Source organism: Elephas maximus, chromosome 5 (assembly GCF_024166365.1).
Source record: "Elephas maximus indicus isolate mEleMax1 chromosome 5, mEleMax1 primary haplotype, whole genome shotgun sequence".
NCBI classification, from domain to species: Eukaryota; Metazoa; Chordata; class Mammalia; order Proboscidea; family Elephantidae; genus Elephas; species Elephas maximus.
The window spans coordinates 164,976,775-165,000,468 of NC_064823.1; the positions used below are offsets into that span (position 1 = coordinate 164,976,775).

The 23,694-nt window shown below is 52.7% G+C and overlaps 2 protein-coding genes across 52 annotated transcripts in view; both read right to left on the reverse strand.

The window, feature by feature from the left end:
• The window catches only part of TBC1D14 (TBC1 domain family member 14), a 78,342-nt gene that overhangs the window by 12,332 nt on the left and 42,316 nt on the right, over positions 1-23,694 (reverse strand). The window contains exons 1-7 of one of the 2 annotated variants that reach the window (XM_049886776.1): positions 18,257-18,413; positions 10,282-10,400; positions 9,194-9,276; positions 7,449-7,566; positions 6,794-6,900; positions 3,305-3,385; positions 2,412-2,506 (exon numbers count right to left, since the gene is read on the reverse strand). In XM_049886776.1, coding sequence (XP_049742733.1) covers positions 2,412-2,506; positions 3,305-3,385; positions 6,794-6,900; positions 7,449-7,566; positions 9,194-9,276; positions 10,282-10,400; positions 18,257-18,259 — 606 coding nt within the window. In that variant the 5' untranslated portion in view covers positions 18,260-18,413. Of the gene's footprint in view, positions 1-2,411; positions 2,507-3,304; positions 3,386-6,793; positions 6,901-7,448; positions 7,567-9,193; positions 9,277-10,281; positions 10,401-18,256; positions 18,414-23,694 lie in introns of those variants that run through there. The other variant, XM_049886777.1, reaches the window with a different exon arrangement.
• Positions 18,590-23,688, reverse strand: LOC126077401 (translation initiation factor IF-2-like). Of its 50 annotated transcripts, none has more exons than XM_049886753.1 (3): positions 21,714-23,688; positions 21,408-21,458; positions 18,590-21,204 (listed from the first exon to the last, which is right to left on the reverse strand). In XM_049886753.1, the coding sequence occupies exons 1-3, from the start codon at positions 21,895-21,897 to the stop codon at positions 19,874-19,876; spliced, it is 1,566 nt and encodes a 521-aa protein (XP_049742710.1). In that variant the 5' UTR covers positions 21,898-23,688; the 3' UTR covers positions 18,590-19,873. The 50 variants fall into 50 exon arrangements, 46 of the variants coding, with proteins under 46 accessions (XP_049742710.1, XP_049742700.1, XP_049742702.1 ...); XM_049886743.1 differs by having other exon boundaries at positions 21,408-21,560; XM_049886745.1 differs by having other exon boundaries at positions 21,408-21,509; positions 21,663-23,688.

Here is a 23,694-nt window from a genome sequence, read left to right on the forward strand (position 1 = left end):
CGTGTGGCTATGAAGTCGCTGCACAGTCCAGACCATCAAGTCTTGACATATAAAGAAATAAGAGACTCACAGGTCAGAGGGACAAAAGAAGAAAACCGGCAATGAGGGAGTGGAGAGGGCGACATCGGGTACCAGGGGAGAGAAGGGGTGGGAGGAGGGCTCTCTGCAGGGTCCCCAGGGCCGTCGGGCCTAAATGGCAGAAACAAGGGCACCACGCTGAACTCTCCCTAACGCTGACCACTGGTGAGTTCAGATCCTCCACCACTGCTGTGGGGTGCTTCTCACTCTGGTGCCCGATGCCCTTTTCCTTGTTGAGAAGATGATCCAAGCAGTCAGCACTGCTGACTGTAAGGGCCCTTTTTTGCGGCATCTCATGGCTTGCTGCACCCTCTCCCCAGGTCTTGGTTTTAAAATATCACCCACTTATGAAACCTAGAACTTTAGGAACCACAGGCTGCTGGAGACACACCCAGAGGAACCCTGAAAGAGAAAGGCCACCCCCTGCCATCTGTTTCCAACCCCATCCACAGAACTCCTGCACCAGGGTGATCCCAGTGGTTCTCCCCACCAGAAGTCCTGAAGCTGAGTCCCTAGGAGGTGTTTCAGGAAAGGCTGGGGCCCCAGGTGTGGGAAGGGCCTCAGGTGAGGGAGGGATCTCAGGTGTGGGAGTGGCCCCAGGCCGGACTCTGACTTCTCTATTTTGCTCAACGGCTACTGTAGGGAGAGGCAGATCCTGTGGCACCCTGCCCCTCCCTAACACAGAGACCTCAAAGCACCCCCAGAGCAAAGGCTTCCAGCTGATGTCTGAGCTCTAGTGGCCCCCTTTCTACAGGATGGTCCTAGAATTTTCTCTTCCTTTTTCACTTTCAGTCTCTGCTATGAGGAAGAACTGTAACCTACTTTCTATTAGGGCATACATATCCCCTACACTGGATTAAAAAGAGGAACAAAACCTCAGTCGGCTGTGCCACTGTTCTGTCTACCACTCTCGCTGCTGCTGCCTGACGTGAAAAAACTCTTCAACTTCCGGTTGGACTTAGTTCTTTTAGTTTCCTACTATTCTCGAAGGTGTTTAATAATAACTGGTGTTTATCAGACGTCTGTTCTGTGCTGGGACAGGCAGCCCGGTGAGGCGGGTGGTATCACCCCTTGTCACAGATGAGCAGACTCAGTGCACTCAGTGCAAAGAGCCCAAGCAGCTGCTCACAGTGCAAAGAGCCTAGACAGTGACTACTCAGAAGGAAAACCTAAATCTGCCTCAAGTCGAAGGTGAAAATCCTCCCTACAGGGAGGGGCCCCACCACAGCCCGCAGGGATTGGGAAGAGATCCAGCAATGCTGGTGCCAGTTGGGAAGCCTGTCCCTCCCCAGACAGGAACCTGGACCAGCTCACTGAGGGCAGAGAGGAGCCACCCAGCACAGTGACTAAGGCCCGGGAGCCAGCAGAGGAGGAAAGCAAAGAGGCTGATGGCCACTTGGGGAGAAGAGGGTCCCAGGATGGTCACCCAGAGGGAGATGAGGGCCAAGGGCTGGCGGATTTCCTCAAATCCAGGCTTAACGCGGCCAGGACAGCTGCCCAGGTCACTCTGCAAATTATTTCCTCTGTCGCAATGACTCCTGGAGATCCAATGGGGACATTCCCACCTGGACTTGGGGACCCAGGGAAGTGACAGAGTAAGAGCCTCCACAGCACAGGTGGCACACCAGAGCTCCCATCCTGCAGACCGGGGTCCAGGCCTCTCCCGGGGAGTACAGGAGGATGGGGAGGGGGCAGAGTGGTCTGCAGACCCAGTGACACCGAGCTGCCTAAGGCCTCTGTCTCAGGACCTGGGCTGTGGTGCTGGATGCTCAGGCTCTGTGTTCACTCCAGTGGAGTCATTCCAAAATGGCAGCAGCTCCCTAGTCCCCAGGGACACAGCCTTGCTCAGTCCTCCACCCCGGAACTCTGGTGGGGCCTGGCGCCAGCGCCCCCTGGCCCAAGAATGTCCCTCCCCTGGTGCTTGACCCCATCCTGGCTCACTGAACCTGACTGACCCCTCTCAGTGTCCCCAAGCTCTCTGTCAGGACTGAGGGCCTCTCCCACTGGTTCCCAGCTCAGAGCAGAGTGACCATTGGTTAGTAAGTGGGTGCACAGAGCTGAGCTGAGCCTCTGCTTGCTCCTCAGTGGCTTGGCGAACTGCCTTTAAAAGCAGAATACAAAGAAGAAAAGCAGAACATAGCCACATTGAACACTTGGCAGGAAGGATCTGTCACAGTTGCTTTAAAAAGGCTAAATGTATCAACAATAAGACCCACCCTGCCCATCCTAAAAAAAACCAAGTTCTTTTCAAACTTGATTACATGTGTACGAAGTTTGGCATCTGCACATTTTTGACAAAACATACTTGACAGCAACACATGTCCCCCACCTACCTGCTGGAAGATGCAGAGACTGGGGAATGTCCTGGAGATGTCCAGCTTAATCAGCTCCAGGCTGGCTTCTCTGTCAGCTGCCGGGAGGCCGGCATCTGTGGAAGGGGCAGGTCACCGTGCTGGCCCAAGGCAGGACGGGGCAGAGATGGGGCGCTCCTCACACACCCCAGCCTGGCTGCACCTGAGTCACACAGCAGCAGGATACGAGGCCCCGCCTTAGGGGGCATCAGCTACAGCCAGGCCATCGCCAGGCATTTTCTCAAGGTCTGAAATCAAAATCTCACTGGATTTTACCTCTCAACAACTACAGTCAGGAAACGCAAGAGGACGCATAGTGTCCACAGATGGACTCCAGGCACAGAAGAGAAAATCACTGCTTGATCTAAGACATCGCTGGTATTTACTCAGATCACGTGGGAGCCATTTCTAACGAGTGTCTCTGAGTAACTTGTTTTCTATTTGAGTTCCAATACCATGTACACAGCATTTAAAAAATCGGTAAAAAAAACTGGTGAGTGATGAGAGGTTCCAGGAGCGTGGCCTGGCCAACGTGCATTTATCTCCGTCTTTCTGGAAGCAGCTCCCCCACCTCCTCTAGACGCCAGCACCACGATGTCGACCCAGAGAGGAGCTTGAGGAAAGCCGTTGCGGGGAAGGCCTTGGGCAGGAGCAGCCCACTAGCATGCTGGGACACAGATGCCCTCGGAAACTGGTATGCTATTTCCTATAAAAGCTTCTTCTAATTTGTATGCCTTTAAAGGCCCTTTTCCCATGGAGCCTTACAGACCTGCACCTACCCCACTGCCGTAAAGCAAGCTCTTTGCTGCTCAGTCAGCAACGACATGAGCAGTGGCCACAGCACCCCACCACCCACGGGCTCAGGCTGGACGCACCTTCGCTCTCCCCATCGGGGCCGCCGGTGCTCAGGGACCGCCACCGCTCCTTGGCTCGGGCAAGGCAGATGTCGAAGAGTTCTGTGAGAAAGGCCTCAGTGAGTACCTGCACTCAGAGCACCGGGGACACGCCATGCCCGTCACAGCGAGAATCCACGCTCAGGGCACCGGGGACACGCCGTGCCCGTTACTTAGGCCAGGTCCACTGAGTTAGTCCCACTAGCTTGGCCAGGAACACTTATGTTACTTAAAGACGCCACTCCATGTAGAGAAGGAATACTGGCATATGTCCACAAAACTGCTTTGATCTATGTGTGTATGTATCGCCTCAACTAGGGTGTGTGCTCCTGGGGACCATGACTATGGGAGTCTCTCACTCACCCCTGTGCACAGGCAGGACACAGAGCAACACGCCTATGGAGTGTCTGATCGATGGAGGAGGGACAGCAGAGAAGCCATTTGGTTCCAGACATGGACAAGATGGAGCTGCCACCTGCATGGCACTGCCTCCAAGTGGGGCAAGGGCACAAGCACATGCCAGAAATAGGCAGAGGTCTCAAAGGTGAGGATGCTGGCTATCAGGACCAGGGTCCCACAAGACAGTCTCCAAGTCTCCCCGATGTCTGGAGCTTATTATTATTAATATTTTTTATTGTACTTTAGATGAACAAACTAGCTTCTAATTAGTCAATACACATATTGTTTTATGACATTGGTTAACAACCCCATGACATGTAAACACTCTCCCTTCTTGACTTTGGGTTCCCTATTACCAGCTTTCCCGTCCCCTCCTGCCTTCCAGTCCTTGCCCCAGGGCTGGTGTGCCCCTTTAGTCTCGTTTTGTTTCATGGCCTGTCCAATCTTTGGATGAGGGGTGAACCTCAGGAGTGACTTCACTACTGAGCTAAAAGGGTGTCCAGGGCCATACTCTCAGGGTTCCTTCAGTCTGCGTCAAGCCAGTAAGTCTGGTCTTTATCTGTGAGTTAGAATTTTGTTTACATTTTTCTCCAGCTCTGTCCGGGAGCCTCCCTGTCAGAGCAGTCAGTGGTGGTAGCCGGGCACCATCTAGTTGTGCTGGACTCAGTCTGGTGGAGGCTGTGGTAGTTGTGGTCCATTAGTCATTTAGACTAATCTTTCCCTTGAGTCTTTACTTTTCTTCATTCTTCCTTGCTCCAGACGGGATGAGACCAGTGGATTAACTTAGATGGTCATTCACAGGCTTTTAAGACCCCAGATGCTATTCACCAAAGGAGAATATGGACGTTTTCTCTATAAACTGTGTCATGCCAGTTGAGCTAGATGTTCCCCAAGACCATGGTCCCCACAGCCCTCAGCCTGGAGCTTGTTCTTCAGTGGTTGTCACTGAGCAGTGTGGTAACAGTGAAATGGTAACTCGTGCTCACACATGCAGCTCTTCTCACAGACCTCAGGGCTGTATTCCACGTCCCACCCTTGACAGAATGGATACGAAGGCTGAGCCCACTGATTTGCCAGGACCTCTGCCACCCATCCAGTTGGAAGGAGAGTTCCTTGGGGGTGTGGCCTGCATCCAGTGTCAACAGACGTTCTGGCAAAGCTCATACTCCCTCTAGATCCTGCACCTGTCATTTATATATACGCTAGAGAACCCAGCCTAAGACAATGGGCTCCACAATAGGCCAGGACTGGAATTCCAGCTTCCCCACACCCCATGAGGCCTGGGCCCAGCTCAGAACCTTCCCAGGATACTAAACCTCGATAGCAAAGTGAAGTTAACAATGCCTGTCCCCACAGGACTGTAGTCAATATGGAATAAGACCTTGCAGATAAAGAACAGAATTCAATGCCTGGTGCTCAACAACTAAAAGTCAAGGCTATCCGTGTTCTTGCACTGCCTGAACACGCAGCAAAACTGAGACAAAGGGGGATCCACAAAGATGGCCTTTGTCCATCCAACAATATTCCCTGAGGGCCTGCTGTCTGCTAAGAGCTGTGGTGGGCACAGGAGACAGAGTGGAGAACATAGCAGGTGAGGGCCAGGTGAGGGCCCAGGTGAGGGCCAAGTGAGGGTCCAGGTGAGGGCCCACAAGATAGCCCAGGTGAGGGCCAGGTGAGGGCCCAGCTTTGGAGTGTTAGTTCTAACTCTAGTGGAGACAACAGACATCAGGCAGGTAATCATACAAGTAAGACAATTTAAACAGAACAGGCTGTTATCAAGGTTTGAACAAAACTTTCAGATCATGTGTCTCATTCATGAGCTGTTTAGCCCTATCTACTATGATGTGGTTCACAGGAGACTTTGTAGGTCTTCATTTAAACAAGTCAGCCCAGCCATCGGTGAAAGCCAGATCACACACACATTCCATTGCTTAAGCAGGGCTGCCGGTGGAGTCTAGAAACCCTAAGAACACGGGCCGAGGTAAACGTCCAGCAGTTTCTCCAAACCTCTACTTCTGGGGATACTTTTAAAAAGTACCCCACCTGTCAAGTGTTACACACATCTTCTCCTGTGAAGACACTGAGACAAAACTGCCAGGTAAGGACTTAGCTGAAAATGGAGCTCTGAGGAAGGTTCTCTCTCTCCCTCTACACCCTTCCTGGTCACCACCTGATCAACCCGCTGGCCTCAGACACTGCGGGGGAGCCCTGCCAGGGCCCACAATCATGGGGTAGGGTTGGCCGTAAAGACACAAATAAAAACAACAACAGCACAAACCCCAGCTGCACAGGGGAGGTGAAACCAATCTCACCCTCAGACATCTTCAACAAAGAACTGCCGCAACCGCTATGCACACACGCCCCAGCTCTCACCCAGGACAAGAGAAGGCCTGCCTGCGGCTCAGGCTCAGAAAGGGAAGCAGACAAGGGTGGCTGAGGGGGGAGCACTTCACTGTACCTGCAATGCCTCCTGCCAGCTTCACTCTGGCTGCCAGGGCGGGACGCCAGGGGCCCCACGCGGTGGAGGAGACACTCACGCAAACGCACACACGTGACAGAGACTGCGAGAGGTGAGCACATGCCCCATCCCCTCTAAAGACTTCAAGCAACCAGGACCCGAGCACCCCACCCCAGAGGACTCACAGCCCTAGAAGACCACCAGCACTAGAAGATCCCCATCCTAGAGGACTGCCCAACTTTAGAAGACCCCCCCAAGTCCTAGAGGACCCCCCAAGTCCTAGAGGATCCCCATCCTAACAGTACCTGGTCTCCTCTAGACACTTAAACATCAGCTGCCTGAGAAAAAATCCCACAGAAAGCCAACAGGTACCAGGTACAACCCCACAGACGGAGACTCCTCCTCCCACCATATCCCCTCACCACTCCTCACGGCCAGGACCGGCTCTTAGTCAGCTCTGACAAGGGTCACCGTCCCTCCACCCACCTGGGGAAGACCAGGCCATAGGAAGACAGCAGGGCCTGTGCTCCGCATCACCAGCTAGAAGCACCAGGACCGCCCGGCTGTCTCTCCCCTCAGGTGTGGGGCAGGGGGCGGGCCCGGCGGGCGCTCACCGTGGGTGATGTTCAGCTCGTTGCCGATGGCCAAGCTCCAGACTCTGCCGCGCACGCTGGGTGGGATGCCCTGCCACCACAGGTCCCGGACTTTTCTAGAGCTCCACCTGGACAGGAGAAGGACCGTGAGTCTGTTTTCAAAGAAGAAACACTGGCCTTCGTGTGCCCAGCCCTGGGGCCTGGGAGCCAGAGACACCTGCTGAGTCACAACCCCCCACCTGCCCTGAGAGCTGAGGCCCAGGGCACAAAAGACCCAGCACTCTCTAGGCAGAGGAAGGGACAGCAAAGGCCCCAGGCCCACACCCCAGGGACGGGGCTCCATTCAAGGAAGAAGGGGCGACAGGGAGGCTGAAGGGCAGGGCAGACTGGCTTGCACAGGCCCTGCCTGCTAAGCTGAGGAACTCAAACGTGAGCCTGAAAGTCTCGGGCACTCACCGAGATGTTAAGTGGGGAAGGGACGTCAACTGTGTTTAGAAAGGCCCTTCTGGCTGCTGGGGAGGAAGGAGGAGGGGCCGATACAGGAAGGACAGAGCAGAACCAACACCTCAGGGAGGGGGCTCTATGCAACTCAGGCCCTCGAGTGATGCCGTCACAGCCTGCAATGTGCACCGCAGTGAACACAGCCCTAGCCACCATGACCACCTCGCATTCTTACATCGTTTCCCAGTTGGGCAGGATCTCATTGTTCCAGGTGAGGACTGCATTCCCAATGCTCTCCTCCAGCCGGCACCTCTCCTCCAGCTGCTTCCTCCGCCGCTGAGCCTCCTTCAGTTCTAGATGCCCCAGTGGAACAATGAGAAGAAGGCCTTTGGTGGACAGCGTCGTTCTCAGGCACGGTGACCATACCCAAAGGTCACGTTGTGACATGCCACGGGACAGTGCGAAGTCGGACAGTCTAGCACTAACTCAACGCAGACCCTAGCACGCTCGGGCACCACCTATTTCTCAGTAAGCTTTTCAAGTACAGTGTACGCCCAGTAAAGGGTACAAGTAAGTATAAAACTCAGTCATATGAACTGGATATGCCCACGTAACCAACACCGGGACAAAGCCAGGCTGTGAGGGAACACCAGAGCCCTCTGTGCCCGCCCACCCTCCCAAGGGGGCTCCATCCTGGCGGTTAACAGCTTACCGGCTACTCTTTTAACTATTCGTTTTGAAATAATTTTAAAATTAAAGAAAAATCATAAGGATTTAACAACGATTCCTGTACATCCTTAACCCCTGTAGTTGCCATTTTGCCTCATTATCCTCTCTCGATCGCTTTGCTCCTTCAGAACCACTTACGAGTAAGCTGTATACATTGTGACCTTTTACCTCTAAATACTTTAGCATCTATTTCCCCAAAACGGAGACACGCTTTTACACAACCTCAGTACAACTGCAAAAATAAGGACGTTAATATTCACACGGTACTTCAACACAACCCACAGACCCATTCTAATTCCGGCAACTGCCCCAATAGAGTCCACTACAAACACCTCTGCCCTCTGGTCCAGGACCGAATGCAAGATTACCAAGCATTGCTCTTCACGTGTAAGAAGCAACTCTGAGAAGTACCGCCCGTTTCAGTCCACATACAGTCATGTGCTGCATAACGTCTGTTCAGACCCCATCTGACCGCGTCTACACCTGTGCTCTGGCGCTTACCCTTTGGGATGCCAACAGCCTGACTCAGCAGCAAGCCCACTGCCCCCTCCCATGTAACAGGCGCTCCTGAAGCAGGGAGGAGCAGACCCCCAGTCCTGTTCCCCAGCGCCCGAGGTTGGCAGCCATTGCAAGGCCCAGCCAGGGCAGAGGTACCAGGTTGCTGAGACCGTTCCCCTGCTGCCCTGGCCCACGCCTGGAGCCTCCCCGCTGTGACCTTCACAGGGCTGTGGGCCATGGCTGGGCAGGACCTGGTCAAGCACTCACCTGAGGCATCCGCAGCTGGACGCCTCGTGGACCCAGGTGGTCACACAGATCATAACGTCCTATTTCACAGAACGCATCGTGGGCATTAAGTGACACATAACTGTGCTTTTTAAACAGTCCAGAAGAGTGGGGTTTTTAGGTGCTGCAAGGGGCTTTAATAAGCAAAACTGTAAATAAACAAACCTGTAAATAAGCAAAACTGTGCCCAGAGAGGGCGAGAGATGGGGCCAGCATAACCAGCAGGAGCTTCCTGCGGGCTGGTCCTCCTAGCCTATCCTTCCCTACTCTGCCCTGCCCCTTTCCTTGGGGAAGTCCAAAGCCTTCTCACCTTGAATAAAGCTCCCGGAAAGGGACAGTAGAAACATGCATTTTAACAGGAAACTAGAAGTTTCAAAACATAAAGTGTTCGTCACCAAAGTTCAGGGCCCAGAAGGACGCTAGCTCATCCTTCCTGGCCATCCGCAACCGAGCATGTGGGCCCATTACCTCGTTTCTTGGCCTGAACCACCATTTCCTCGTACTGCTGTCTGTGCTTCTGAGCCTCTTCGGCTGGCTTCGCTGGGAGATTCCTTGATGGAAAACAGAGGGGCTTTCACCACTACAAATACTGAATAAAAGACTACAAATACTGAATAAAAGACTACAAATACTGAATAAAAATCTTCCAGGGAAAAAACCTGAAGCATTATTTACTTAAAAATATGCTGAAGACCAAAACCTACATTTTTCGAGACTGTCAACAAAGACCAACAGCTCAGCTCTTTCATAAAAATACTCTTTTAAAACTGAAACAATTTGCTCATTGTAGGGAATCTGAAGCAAACAGATTAGTAGGAAAAAACTAACAATTATTCATAATTCCAATAAACAAATGCTAAATCTTGGTATTAATAAACAAATGCTAAATCTTGGTATTTTTCACTCCAACACGCCCCTGCCCCCTGACCACTGCTGCGTACCCTGGCTGCACACAGCACATGCTTGTGTCAACACATGTCCTGGACAGGTTTCTACGAGGGCAAGTTTCTTATCAGCCCCGTGGCTCATCTGATTTTATATAAAAACGCATACTATATTTCTGCATCTCTCTAACATGGTGTAAAACTTCAAACCCTGTTTTGATGGGCAGTCCCTCCTGCCTCATCTCCAAACACAATCTGTCACACAGGGGCCTGGGGCAGAGGCCCGGTGGCCAGCAGCCTGTGAACGCAGACTCAGTGCCCAGCCCACCTCCTGGTGTTTCCTGCAGTTACAAACCAGTCTACCACTTATAACACTTTAAAATGCTAGATGAAGGAGAAAAGCCACAGGAACGAACAATCCTGGCCCAAACCTCCATGCTGAAGGGCCATTTTTCAGATGAGTCATTTAGCGGCCGTCAGCACACATGTGGGTTCTGGGAGCCGAGAGCAGCCCTCAGCACACATGTGGGTTCTGGGAGCCGAGAGGGACTCGGCATGGTGACGAGTGACGGCAGCCTGTCCTCCGGCGACCCCAGTTCTTTTTAATGACAAGGTGACTAGCACGCTGTCACTGTCCACTGAACAAACAGGCTATTCCTCAGAAAGACTCACGCGGGGCGGTCTTCCAGGATGAGGGCAGTGGTGGAGAGAGGCTCAAAGTCGAGATTCTTCCTCACATTCTGCTTGGGGGAGGGCGGCCTGCTGGGTCGTCTAGCCTTGTCTTCATTTTCCTGGGACAAAGACACCAGGGGTAACTGGTAACAGTTCTGAGGTGATGACAAAAAAAAACCCCAAACCAGTTGTAAGTCAGCACCAACTCATGTGACCCATGTGTGTTGAGCAGAGCTGTGCTCCACAAGGTTTTCAAGGACTGATTTTTCAGAAGGAAATGGCCAGGCCTTTCTTCCAAAACCCTCTGGGTGGACTTGAAAGGCCAACCTTCCGGTTAGCCACTAAGTGCAGTAACCGTTTGCGCTCCCCAGGGATGAAGCCACCTTAAATCAAGGCTTTTTATTTTTTTTTAATTTTTATTGTACTTTAAGTGAAAGTTTACAAATCAAGTCAGTTTCTTGTACAAAAATTTATATACCCTTTGCTATATACTCCTAGTTGCTCTCCCCCACCTAATGAGACAGCACACTCCTTTCCTCCACTCTCTCTTTTCGTGTCCATCCAGCCAGCTTCTGAGCCCCCTCTGCCCTCTCATCTTCCCTTCAGACAGGAGCTGCCCACATAGCCTCAGGTGTCTACTTGAGCCAAGAAGCCCACTCCTCACCAGTATCATTTTCTGTCTTATAGTCCAGTCTAATCCCTGTCTCAAGAGTTAGCTTGGGGAATAGTTCCTGTCTTGGGCTAAGAGAAGGTCTGGGGACCATGACCTCCACGGTCCCTCTAGTCTCAGTCAGACCATTAAGTTTTGTCTTTTTACAAGAATTTGAGGTCTACATCCCACTGCTCTCCTGCTCCCTCAGGGAAGGCTTTTGTTTTTTAATGAAAGTCCTTGAAATTGGTTTTGAGGGTGACTCATGGTCACTTTAATACTTCCTGCGGTCCAGAAGGAAGAATGACCCACTCTGGGTGTTGCAGGCTGTCGCTCTGCGATACAGCCCTGGGTGTCCTCCATACTCCTGGGGGTTACTGGGGGTCTCGTCTTTGCCTGCCCCCAGCAGGGCTACATACTTGCCTCAATCCCTGTGCCTCTCGGAGTACAAGGAGTACATCCGTCTTTGGACACTGTGAATTCTGACTGAGTCTTGCAATGGCCACAGAGTGGCTCCGAGCCAACCACCCCAACCCTGGTCTCCTCTCTAGCTACCCCCATCCTAATTCCTCACCCCACTACTAATCTAAAGGTCGGTGGTTCAAACTCATCAGCCGCTCCTTGGAAACCCCGTGGGGCAGTTCTACTCTGTCCTACAAGGTCCCTATGAGTTGGAATCGACTCGATGGCAACGTGTTCGGTTTTTTTTTTTCTTCCACGACATTTTATACACCTTTGTTAGCTCTTGAAATCTTTTTCTGAAATGAAGAAGGGGTTGGGAATCCTTCGCATGGAGGTGACTAACACTGCTTCGCTTTCTCAAAGCAACATCACAGAAGAAACTCCTTCGCATCCTCAAATGCCATCCCCGTGGACTGTCACCTGGTAAGTTCTGCCCTGCCCACGATCCCCAGGCACAGCCTGTGCTGCTGGGGCGCTGACTTGCTCCATTCGTTGTAAACGGCAATGGTGAGCTCGTCATACCTAGTGACCACATTCCAAACACCCACCAGCAGCTGGAGAGCTTGGTGAGAGCTGGTGCCAGGGCGGCCAGCTCTGAATGACGTGTGTGGACCCTGGGCCCTCCGCAGAATCAGACCCAACCACACCTTCTTGTTGCCCCCACGGACAAAGCTCTCATCACCTCCCTGGAGGGAGACGACCGAGGCGGGGAGTGGGAGAAGCTGAGGCTTAAGCAACCACTCCAGACAACAACGGGAGCAGCGCCACGAGGCGGTGAGTGATTAACCGCTAAAAGAATTGTTCTGACACTGGCTGCCAAGACGGGTGCTGCCGGTAAAGTTATTTGTCAAGCAATTACCTTCTCAGCCAGAAAGACCACGGTTTCCAACAAGTGGGAAAAAAAATCTGATTCCTATGTGGGCTAGAGACAAGGGTGCCAAGAGGCGGCCCATGTCCGCGCAGGACACAGGAGGTGAGGTGTCTCAGCGCCGCTCGCTGGCTTAAAACGGGTCCAATTCAAATGTTAAACTGTCCCCACTTGCCAAAAGCTGAGAAAATGGTTCATCGATTCAGAGGGACCAGCCATCAGGAAGCCTTGAGTCCAGCACCCAGGTATCAAGCATCTTGGCTTTTATAGGAAATCTGCCAAGAGCTTTGTGTTGAGAAGGACTCTGAGACACTCTGCATTTTAACAAGAACTAGCAATGACCATCCTTCTGAGCTACACGCTGCAGCCAACGGTGCTGGGCCCCAGGGTAAGCTGTTCCCAAACGTGGATCACGATGGTCTGATCCACAACCGATCATGGCGATGGCTCAGGACTAGGCATTTCATTCCACTGTGCATGGGGGGTGCCGTGAGTCGGGGCCAACTCAAGGGCAGGTAACTACCACAACAAAATTTACACTGGGTCCACTCAAGCCCACGAGGTAGGAGCGGCCCTCACCTGCGTCCCAGATAGAAGTTGGAGGCCCAGAGACATCCACGGCTCGTGCAGCTAGTACGGGGGAAGCTGGGACTAAAGCCAGGCGCTCTGGCTCCCCGCAGGCCACCCCTCTCCATGCAAATCCACGCAAGCTCCTCACAAGCAAAAATCTGAGCTTAATCATCCGTGTGCAGTCCACATACAGCTTCCAACTGTGACAGAAACAGTACACGCACGGTGAGTGAAGATGCAGCATAGACACTTGTGTGTTGTCACAGAGAGGACTGTACAGTTAAAAAAAAAAATAAGCAGCAACCTGGACAGCCGGCCCAATGAAATCCCAGGGGGCCTTTCCAAAATCATGAATCCTAAACCGCTGTCCAGCACGTGAAGGGCGCTGCCACCTGTTACAGGCCCTGCTCCAGACGTGGTTCTCCCGAAGCTACCAAGGCGCCAGCAGTAGGGCTCCCTTCCAGGCTGGACAAACAACTTGACAAAGAACAGGACCACTCCCTCTCTGGATTCTGGAGATGGAGGGGCCTGGCGAAGCAGCAGTGCTCTGCCATGTACCCCCAGCGCCAGGGTGGCACGTGACACGGCAGGGCTTGGCGGCGCTGACCACAGGTGCATTGTTGCGCATCTCTCAGCCCCAGTCCCCTCAGCTGTAACACGGAAGCAACAGTGGAGACGACCGTGATGACTGCGTGAGAGCTACACATAAACGGCCACCCGCCAGCATACTGCGCACACTGGCTCAATCAGTCATGCCAGCATTTTTTTTTAATGAAACAATAAATACCAGAGGACACACGGTAAGGGCAGCTTGTTTCGGTTCTGTGTCTGGTTACATATGTGCATCAGGTCTCACTGTAAACCACTTAACTGGGGATCATGATTAAAGAGCATGCAAAATAGGAAAAAGATGGAAACAACCAAGGGCCCATCAACAGATGAATGGATAAACAAATTATGGTCTATTCATACAATGGAATGCTATACAAGGGATAAAGAACAACGACGAATCCATGAAACATCTCACAATATGGATGAATCTGGAAGGCATTATGCTGAGTGAAATTAGTCAATTGCAAAATGACAAATACTCTATGAGGCCACTAATATAAGAACTCAAGAAATAGTTTAAATACAGAAAAATATATTCTTTAATGGTTACAAAAGGTGGGAGGGAAGGAGTGGGGTACTCACTAACTAGACAGTAGCTAAGAACTATTTTAGGTGAAAGGAAAGACAACACACAATACAGGAGAGGTCAGCACAACTGCACTAAACCAAAAGCAAAGAAGTTTCCTGAATAAACCGAACGCTTCGAAGATCAGCACAGCAAGGGTGGGGGTTTGGGGACCATGGTTTCGGGGCATCTAAATCAGTTGGCATAATAAAATTTATTAAGTAAACATCCTGCATCCCACTGTGGAGAGTGGTGTCTGGGGTCTTAAACGCTAGCAAGTGGCCATCTAAGATGCATCAATTGGTCTCAGCCCACCTGGAGCCAAGGAGAATGAAGAACACCAAAGACACAAGGTAATTACGAGCCCAAGAGACAGAAAGGGCCACATAAACCAGAGACTACATCACCCTGAGACCAGAAGAACTAGATGGTGCCCAGCTACAACCGATGACTGCCCTGACAGGGAACACAACAGAGAACCCCTGAGGGAGCACGAGAGCAGTGGGATGTAGACCCCAAATTCTCGTAAAAAGATCTGACTTAATGGTCTGATTGAGACTAGAGAGACCCTGGAGATCACGGTCCCCAGACCTTCTGTTAGCCCAAGACTGGAACCATTCCTAAACCCAACTCTTCAGATAGGGACTGGACTGGACTATGGGATAGAAAATGATAATGGTGAGGATTGAGCTTCTTGGATCAAGCAGACACATGAGACTATGTGGGCAGCTCCTGTCTGGATGGAAGATGAGAGGGCAGAGGGGGTCAGAAGCTGCCCAAATGGACATGAAAATAGAGGGTGGAGAGAAGAAGTGTGCTGTCCCATTAGAGGGAGAGCAACTAGGAGTATATAGCAAGGTGTATGTAAGTTTTTGTATGAGAGACTGACTTGGTTTGTAAACTTTCACTTAAAAAACAATAATAAAAAAAAAAATTCCGCTTCCCACTATCGAGAGTGGCGTCTGGGGTCTTAAACACTAGTGCCCGGACATCTAAGATGCATCGATTGGTCTCAACTCACCTGGAGCAAAGGAGAATGAAGAACACCAAAGACACAAGGTAATAATGAACCCAAGAGACTGAAAGGGCCACATAAATCAGAGACTACATCAGCATGAGACCAGAAGAACTAGATGGTGCCTGGCTACAACCGATGACTGCCCTGACAGGGAACACAACAGAGAATCCCTGATGGAGCAGGAGAAAAAGGGGATGCAGACCTCAAATTCTAGTAAAAAGACCAGACTTAATGGTCTGACTGAGATTAGAGGGACCATGAAGGTCATGGTCTCCAGACCTTCTGTTAGCCCAAGACTGGGACTATTCCCGAAGCCAACTCTTCAGACAGGGATTGGGACTGGACTATAAGACAGAAAATGATACTGGTGAGGAGTGAGCTTCTTGGCTCAAGTAGACACACGAGACTTTACGGAAGGGGAGATGAGAAGGCGGCGGGGTGGGGGGGGCTGGTTGAATGGACACAGGAATACAGGGCGGAGAGAAAGAGTGTGCTGTCACATTGTAGGAAGAGCAACCAGGGTCACGTAACAATGTGCGTATAAGTTTCTATATGAAAAACTGACCTGAATTGTAAACTTTCACTTGAAGCACAAAAAAAGAAAAAAAAAAGCGTGCAAGCTACTGACCTAGGAGGTCAGAGTTCCACTCTGAGCGTAGAATAGCGAATGCACCCTGCTGGGGAGACAAGACCACCACTAGCGAGGAAGCAGCACACGAGACCTGCCGCTGACCTAAACATGCACAGCTCAAACAGACCACTGAGCTGTGGGTGTACTCTGAGACCGGCCACACCAGGCGCAGCCCTGCCAGGGCCAGGCTGTGACTGCACTCCCTGGCCTGCTGCCAGAACAGGGCCAACAGGGGTTGGGCAGCTGGGCTGTGGGTGCAGCTGTGGCCTGCCACTGGACAGGGCTGATCAGGACTGGCCAGCTGGGCTGTGAGTACATCTATGGACCCAGCAAAGGTCCAGACCGAGGCAGTGAGAGCCAAGGTGGCCAAGGAGGACCAGCTCCACACCAGACTAGGAATGCACCAGCTTAGCAGGCAGGGAGAAGAGGAAAGGGGACCACCTAGAAAAAGGGAAGCCCATTTGTGAAGAGGCCACGCGGCATCCACATTGAAGCAACAGATAAGACACTGTGCCCAGCCCCCAGGAGACAGGCCCAGCTCCTAGGAAGACAAAGGAAGCTCCCATAAAAGGACATGAATAAAGAGGCCACGAGGAGGCCAAGCAGCAAGCCGTGGGCACCTAGTGCTGTGGGTCCCAGAAAGCAGAAGCCCGCTGCTGGGAATTGAGAAGTGTGTCTCACACAGGTGCAGCCTGAGCCAAGCAAGGGCGGGAAAGATCTGAGCAGAGGACCCAAGGGAAGCTGCAACCTGAAAGCAAGACAGCGCCGTACCATGCACACGAGGGGCTCATGAGGTGGTGGGGGCACAGCAGACGCACACGAGTGGCTCACAGGGCGGTGGGAGCACAGCAGAGGAAGCACGCGAGACACTGGGGGGGCTCAAGAGGGTGAGCACGTGCAGTGGGGAATGGAGTCGAGCCCAGGTTGCTGGCTCCAGATTAGGCTTCACAAGCAGCTTGAGCAGGTAGACAAGCACCGAGTAGGGGACGTGCTGCATCTGGAGCAGAGCCAGAAAGGGCTTTATGGAGGAAGGGCCACATTACAGGGTGGGGGGTGCTCCTCCCAGCACGGAGAGTACTCATTGATTGATCTGCCGATGAGAAAAGAACTTTAAAAAAACCTGTCTCGAGAAATATTTAAGAGAAAGAAATCAAGATTTGCAAATAAGGCAATGCTGCTAGGACTACGGTCAACACGAGGACTGTCCATACTACTTAGCAGCCTGGGAGAGGGCTCAGCAGGCCAGCTGCCGGCAGTCAAAGCTTTCCTAGCTTCCTGGAACTCTACTTCAGCCAGAAAGAGAGAAGTCATTAGACAAAACCTACATCAAAGCTTCAGCCTCTGAGTAAACTGCACTGTGTCACGATTAATCATTTGAAACAAATGGTGAGGGTGTAAGGTGCCCCTGAGGTGAGACACAGATAGGCAGTCATCCCACACAGCAGCAACTCACAGTGACAAGAACTGTGCCCAAGGCCGCAGAGTTGGTGTGTAGGGGCAGAGAGGGGGTGGGGAGGACTCATGGGGCGGGGAGAGGGGAGGTGTGTGGGGGGATGTAGGGGGGGATTGTCAGGAGTGGGAACTCAAGGTGGGATGTGGGGGGGCACCGGCAGCAGGCCTGGCTGACCCTCTCCCTCCCCCGCCACCACCCCAGCAGTGTGACCTTGAGTATACCCCTGACCCTCCAAACCTGCCTCCTGCCCTGTTAAATGCCAAGGTTAAAGCAGAATGAGTGGGCGCTAGACACCTGGCTGCAGCAGGTGTCTAGACGCTGGCAGGGAGTGTGAGTGTGACTGGCTGGGGAGTACTCATGCCACAGGACAGAACTCACTGCAGGAGGGCCTCATCGCAAGCAGCCGTGGGCGCTGCTCCAGAGCCTGGGCCTGCGCTGCCGTTTTAGTGGGACGAGTGGACTTCCAGAGTCAGTACCGATTCTCACCTCACTTTCTCCTGCCCACCAGCAGTGCGAGGCCACTCCCCACCCGTGTCTTCCCAGAAAGCACTAAGTCAGCGGGAACCCGGGCACCTGGGGAACACCCAGACCTTTCTGGGTGCAGACTCCTGGCAGAGCACCAAGAACATTAAGTTCAACGTGCCGGCTGGTGAATGAGATGAGTGTCCAGGAGCCGGGTGCTCTTGCAGGTGATCTGCCCACCCTGTGGACCCAGAGCACCTGGGCGCCCTGTGCAAACGGTCCACAGCTCACCTGTCTGAAGACAGGATCACGGTAAGCATCTACGTTTTGGGTAACAAGAACTCTGCTGAAGGCCTTGCACTCGCTCCTACCCTCTCCCACGGGACCCGTTGACACTGCACCCTGGAAGAATGTCCAAACACAGACAAAAGAGCGCCCCGGAGGAAAAAACGCCCCACCTCTGTACATACGCGAGCGTCTTTCCTTACTACACCTAACAGTACCGCACACAGTCGCACACACACATACGCACACACACGGACACGCGAGTGCGCACACATACATACACGCACGCGCACACACACACACACGGGCGCGCACAAGCACACACACATACGTGCACAGAGGAACATCCCCCCTCAGCTTACAACACCCGGGCGGCGGCGAGGGCGCGGACCCGACTCACCATGAACGCGCGGGGCTCAGGATCGCGCGGCCGGCGGCTCCATGCCTCGCTCCGCGGACACTGCCCTCTGCCGCACCCGGGGCCGACCCACGGAGGGACCGAGGGACCGACCCGCAGACGCACAGGACGCAAGGCAGGGCTGCGGCTGCGGGGCGGAGCCAGGCCACTCAGTCGCGCGCAGATGCCGGGAGCGCACGACGCTCGGTTCGCTCCGCCTCCAACGCTCCAGCCTGGCTCGTCGAGACCCCGACCTGGGCCCGGGAGACCGGGACCGGGGCCGGGGGCCGGGGGCCGGGGGCCGGGGACCGGGGGCGGGGCCGGGGGCGGGGCTGCGCCAGGGAGACCTCAGCGTCCCGGGCGCGTGGGTGTCCACAGTGGGTGGTGGTAGCAGAAGGCAGCTGCGCCCCCTTTCGACAGGCGCAGGGGCACCGGGCGAAAGGTGCGCGCAGCTGGGCGGCTCCAGCGGCCGCACCTGGGCACGCTTAGCCACGATCTCAGTCTCCCGACCGCCGCAGACAGGTGCAGCTTGGTCCTATCCTAAAGGGAAACTGAGGCTCCGAGCCTTGCACAGGGCCAGGGACGTAGGGCCTAGACGCGGCTTTGCACCCCCCTCCCAGGCTTGCCCGCGGAGTCCGACTTCTAGGAACTGACGAGGCCAGGCGTGCCGGTGAAGACACGGGATTCTTCGGAGGAAGGATGCGCAGACCACCGCTAAACCGGCATCCGGCATCCGTCTAAACCTCGGGCACCGGGTCCCTGGTTACACGGGGGATGTACATGGTAAGAAGTAAGCGTAATGCCGAGCAACACACAGCCAAGTTCTAGCTCGTAATGTAAGAAGATACTGAGAAATACCTACCAAAGGGCACTATACAGAGTATTAACGCGGGTCTTGCCCGGGTGGTGGTGGCTAGTTGCCTTCTCACCTGATTCCGACTCATGGCGACCCCGTGTGCAGAGCAGAACTGCTCTGAAGGGTTTTCAAGGCTGTGGCCTTCGGGAAGCAGATTGCCAGGCCTGTCTTCCGAGGCACTTCTGGGTAGGTTCGAACCAGCAACCTCTGGGCTAGTGGTCCAGCACTTAACTGTTTGCACTGACCTTTTCTTCTTTATACTCTACTGTGGTTGTCAGATGTTTCCTACACTGAGATTATTTTAATTAAAACACCAGGACACACCAAAAAAAACCCAGGCCCGGATAGAAACCAGATCTGTGGTTGCTTTTGGAGGGGGTTGCCTGGGAAGGGCCACAAAGACCTGTAGTGATGGAAACACTCTCTCAATGTGCACTCATCAGAACTGAATGGCATGATAAAAATTATTTTAAAATAAATAAATAAATAAATAAAAAGACTAAAAACAAAAACTGAATGGTATACTTCAGAGCATTCTGCTTGAAAATCACACCTCAACTTAAAAAATGTTTAAAGTCCTTGTAGGGTCAGAGTTGTTTTAGGTCACCCGTGGGCCAGGGTCCGAGGGCTGGCCAGCCTGGGTCTGGGGCTCGCAGGGCTCTCCCTGTGACAGCCTGCACAGGCCCCTGGGCTGTGAGCACACACTTCCGCCGGCTGATTTTCTACAAAGCAGAATGGCCAAATCCCAGCAGGAGCTTCTTCATTCAGAAGACACCTAGAAAGTCCTCCGGGGGAGAACTGAACAGACAGACGGTGACAAGTGACAACGAGGGTGTGGAGGAACTGGAACCGTCACACGATGGCAGGAGTGGAAAATGCATCAGCAGTTCTGGAAGAGAGTTTGGCAGTTTCTTACAGGCACCTACCGTACGACCAGGAGCTCCACGCCTAGGGATACACTCAACACAGGCACCTACCGTACGACCAGGAGCTCCACGCCTAGGGATACACTCAACACAGGCACCTACCGTACGACCAGGAGCTCCACGCCTAGGGATACACTCAACACAGGCACCTACCGTACGACCAGGAGCTCCACGCCTAGGGATACACTCAACACAGGCACCTACCGTACGACCAGGAGCTCCACGCCTAGGGATACACTCAACACAGGCACCTACCGTACGACCAGGAGCTCCACGCCTAGGGATACACTCAACACAGGCACCTACCGTACGACCAGGAGCTCCACGCCTAGGGATACACTCAACACAGGCACCTACCGTACGACCAGGAGCTCCACGCCTAGGGATACACTCAACACAGGCACCTACCGTACGACCAGGAGCTCCACGCCTAGGGATACACTCAACACAGGCACCTACCCTAGGACCAGGAGCTCCACGCCTAGGGATACACTCAACACAGGCACCTACCGTACGACCAGGAGCTCCATGCCTAGGGATACACTCAACACAGGCACCTACCCTAAGACCAGGAGCTCCACGCCTAGGGATACACTCAACACAGGCACCTACCGTACGACCAGGAGCTCCACGCCTAGGGATACACTCAACACAGGCACCTACCCTAGGACCAGGAGCTCCACGCCTAGGGATACACTCAACACAGGCACCTACCGTACGACCAGGAGCTCCACGCCTAGGGATACACTCAACACAGGCACCTACCGTACGACCAGGAGCTCCACGCCTAGGGATACACTCAACACAGGCGCCTACCGTACGACCAGGAGCTCCACGCCTAGGGATACACTCAACACAGGCACCTACCCTAAGACCAGGAGCTCCACGCCTAGGGATACACTCAACACAGGCACCTACCGTACGACCAGGAGCTCCATGCCTAGGGATACACTCAACACAGGCACCTACCCTAAGACCAGGAGCTCCATGCCTAGGGATACACTCAACACAGGCACCTACCGTACGACCAGGAGCTCCACGCCTAGGGATACACTCAACACAGGCACCTACCGTACGACCAGGAGCTCCACGCCTAGGGATACACTCAACACAGGCACCTACCGTACGACCAGGAGCTCCACGCCTAGGGATACACTCAACACAGGCACCTACCCTAGGACCAGGAGCTCCACGCCTAGGGATACGCTCAACACAGGCACCTACCCTAGGACCAGGAGCTCCACGCCTAGGGATACGCTCAACACAGGCGCCTACCGTATGACCAGGAGCTCCACGCCTAGGGATACACTCAACACAGGCACCTACCCTAAGACCAGGAGCTCCACACCTAGGGAACACTCAACACAGGCACCTACCCTAGGACCAGGAGCTCCACGCCTAGGGATACACTCAACACAGGCACCTACCCTACGACCAGGAGCTCCACGCCTAGGGATACACTCAACACAGGCACCTACCCTAGGACCAGGAGCTCCACGCCTAGGGATACACTCAACACAGGCACCTACCGTATGACCAGGAGCTCCACGCCTAGGGATACACTCAACACAGGCACCTACCCTAAGACCAGGAGCTCCACGCCTAGGGATACACTCAACACAGGCACCTACCCTAAGACCAGGAGCTCCACGCCTAGGGATACACTCAACACAGGCACCTACCGTACGACCAGGAGCTCCACGCCTAGGGATACACTCAACACAGGCACCTACCGTATGACCAGGAGCTCCATGCCTAGGGATACAGTCAACACAGGCATCTACCGTATGCCCGGGAGCTCCATGCCTAGGAATACACTCAAGAGAATTAAAACATACCCGTGAGATGCAAATATGCAGCATTATTCATAACGGCCCCAAACTGGAAGCAATCCCAAAATCCACCAACTGGTGAAGAGGAAAGCAGCAATGAAAAAAGAACAAACTACCATAACATGGTGCTATAAGATGGGTGAACCTCAAAAACATCATGCTAAGCGAAAGATGCCAGACACAAAAGACAATTTGCATGACTCCATTTATATGAAATTTCTTAAAAAGGCAAATTTCTAGAGGAAAAAACAAATGGGCATTTGCCTGGGGCTGGAGCAGGGTCGACTGCAAACAGGCAGAAGGGAACTCTTTTGAGTGATGAAATTCTCTAACACTGGACTGCAGTGAAGGTGGCCTAACTGTATACATTGACTACCAATCACAAAGCAGTTACAATGATTTTAGGGTATATCAATAATTTCTCAACAAAGAAGAGTTGATTCTGGCTGGAAGGATCAGGGAAGAAGGTCTTGTTAAGAAAAAATTATCCCTAACTTGCAAAGAAGGCAAAAGCAGGTGTGGTGGATGGAAGGGAGGCTTCCTTTCAGTTCACACCTGGGCATTTTTAACACGCGTGTCCAGGGATTATCTAGGAGAATGTGCCTGTGGTCTTTATTTTCTGATTAAAGCCCAGATACTTCAAAGTTACATGTTATCTTGTAGATTTATGTCCCACAGAGAAGATAATCCCGAGGGTGATGACATACTTCCCTGTAGGACACTCACCACTTTGTTTAAATCTAACCCAGCAGTCTTGTTCTAACTCTTTTTGGGTTTTATGCCTATAAATATCCAATTCCTCAAATGCTCTTGGAATCAACTTTACCATCTCACTCTTCTCCTCAATGAGATAAATAAATCTTTGACCCACGGTCACTTAAAAAAAAGTAAATGTTATAAGAAAAGGTTGTGTGTCTGTTAGGTGCAGTCTAGTCGATTTTTCACTCATAGTGACCCCGTGTGACAGAGCAGAACTGCCCCATAGGGTCTCCTAGGCTGTCATCTTGGCTCAAAAGGGGCAGTTTGGTGCAACTGGGGGAATTGAGTATGGTCTGAGTACCAGATGCAATTATAGAATTACTGCGATAGTACTTCCATGGTTTTGTAGGAGAATGTCTACCCTTACAGAGTATGTGCTCAAGTACTGAGGAGTGAGATGTCATGGTACCTGCAACTGTGTTCTAGATGTTTCAATTTTCCAAAAACAGAAAAAGGCGCAACAAAGCGGATATGGCAGAAGTCAACAGCTGTTTGATCTAGGTGGAGACTGTATGGGTGTCCATGAAATTGTTCTTTGAACCAACCCTTCTGTAGGTTTGAAGTTTTTCTTCATGGGCGTCAGAAACTAGTAAGAAGACAGCCTCCTTCAGATCTCTTCTCAAATGCCCGTCCTCACAGACACACTCCATGACCACTGGAACCAGAACGAGGCCCGGTGGCCTCCTCCCAGCATCAGGTTCTGCCTGCTCGGCACTTCATCACAACTTGTGATGACGTGATGACTCAAGTAGTCTTTACTGCCCAACAGACTGTAAACGCTCTGAGAGCAAAGGCTTCAGCTGTCCTTCTCCGAGGAACGCCTAGCTAAGTAAATGGCTCACAGTAGACATCTGAGCCTTTGAGGAATAAATGTGCCACCACGTGAAGTTGAGGTCCCTGGGTGGTGCAAGCCATTTGCGCTTTAACATAGAGGCTGGCGGTATGAACCCCCCCGCAGTGCAGCCAAAGAAAGTCTGGTGATCTGCTTCTGTAAAGACCATAGCTAAGAAAACCTTACAGAGCAGTTCTACTTTATAACACATGGGGTCGCCATGAGTGGAAATTGAC

What these genes read in the sequence shown, in the direction of transcription:
- LOC126077401 (XM_049886726.1), bottom strand. Translation starts at nt 21,897, where the DNA reads ATGCTGCATATTTGCATCTCACGGGTATGTTTTAATTCTCTTGAGTGT. An exon ending in AGCTCCTGGTCCTAGGGTAG is followed by an intron (nt 21,205 to 21,407) that starts GTGCCTGTGTTG and finishes GTCCTAGGGTAG; the next exon opens with GTGCCTGTGTTGAGTGTATC.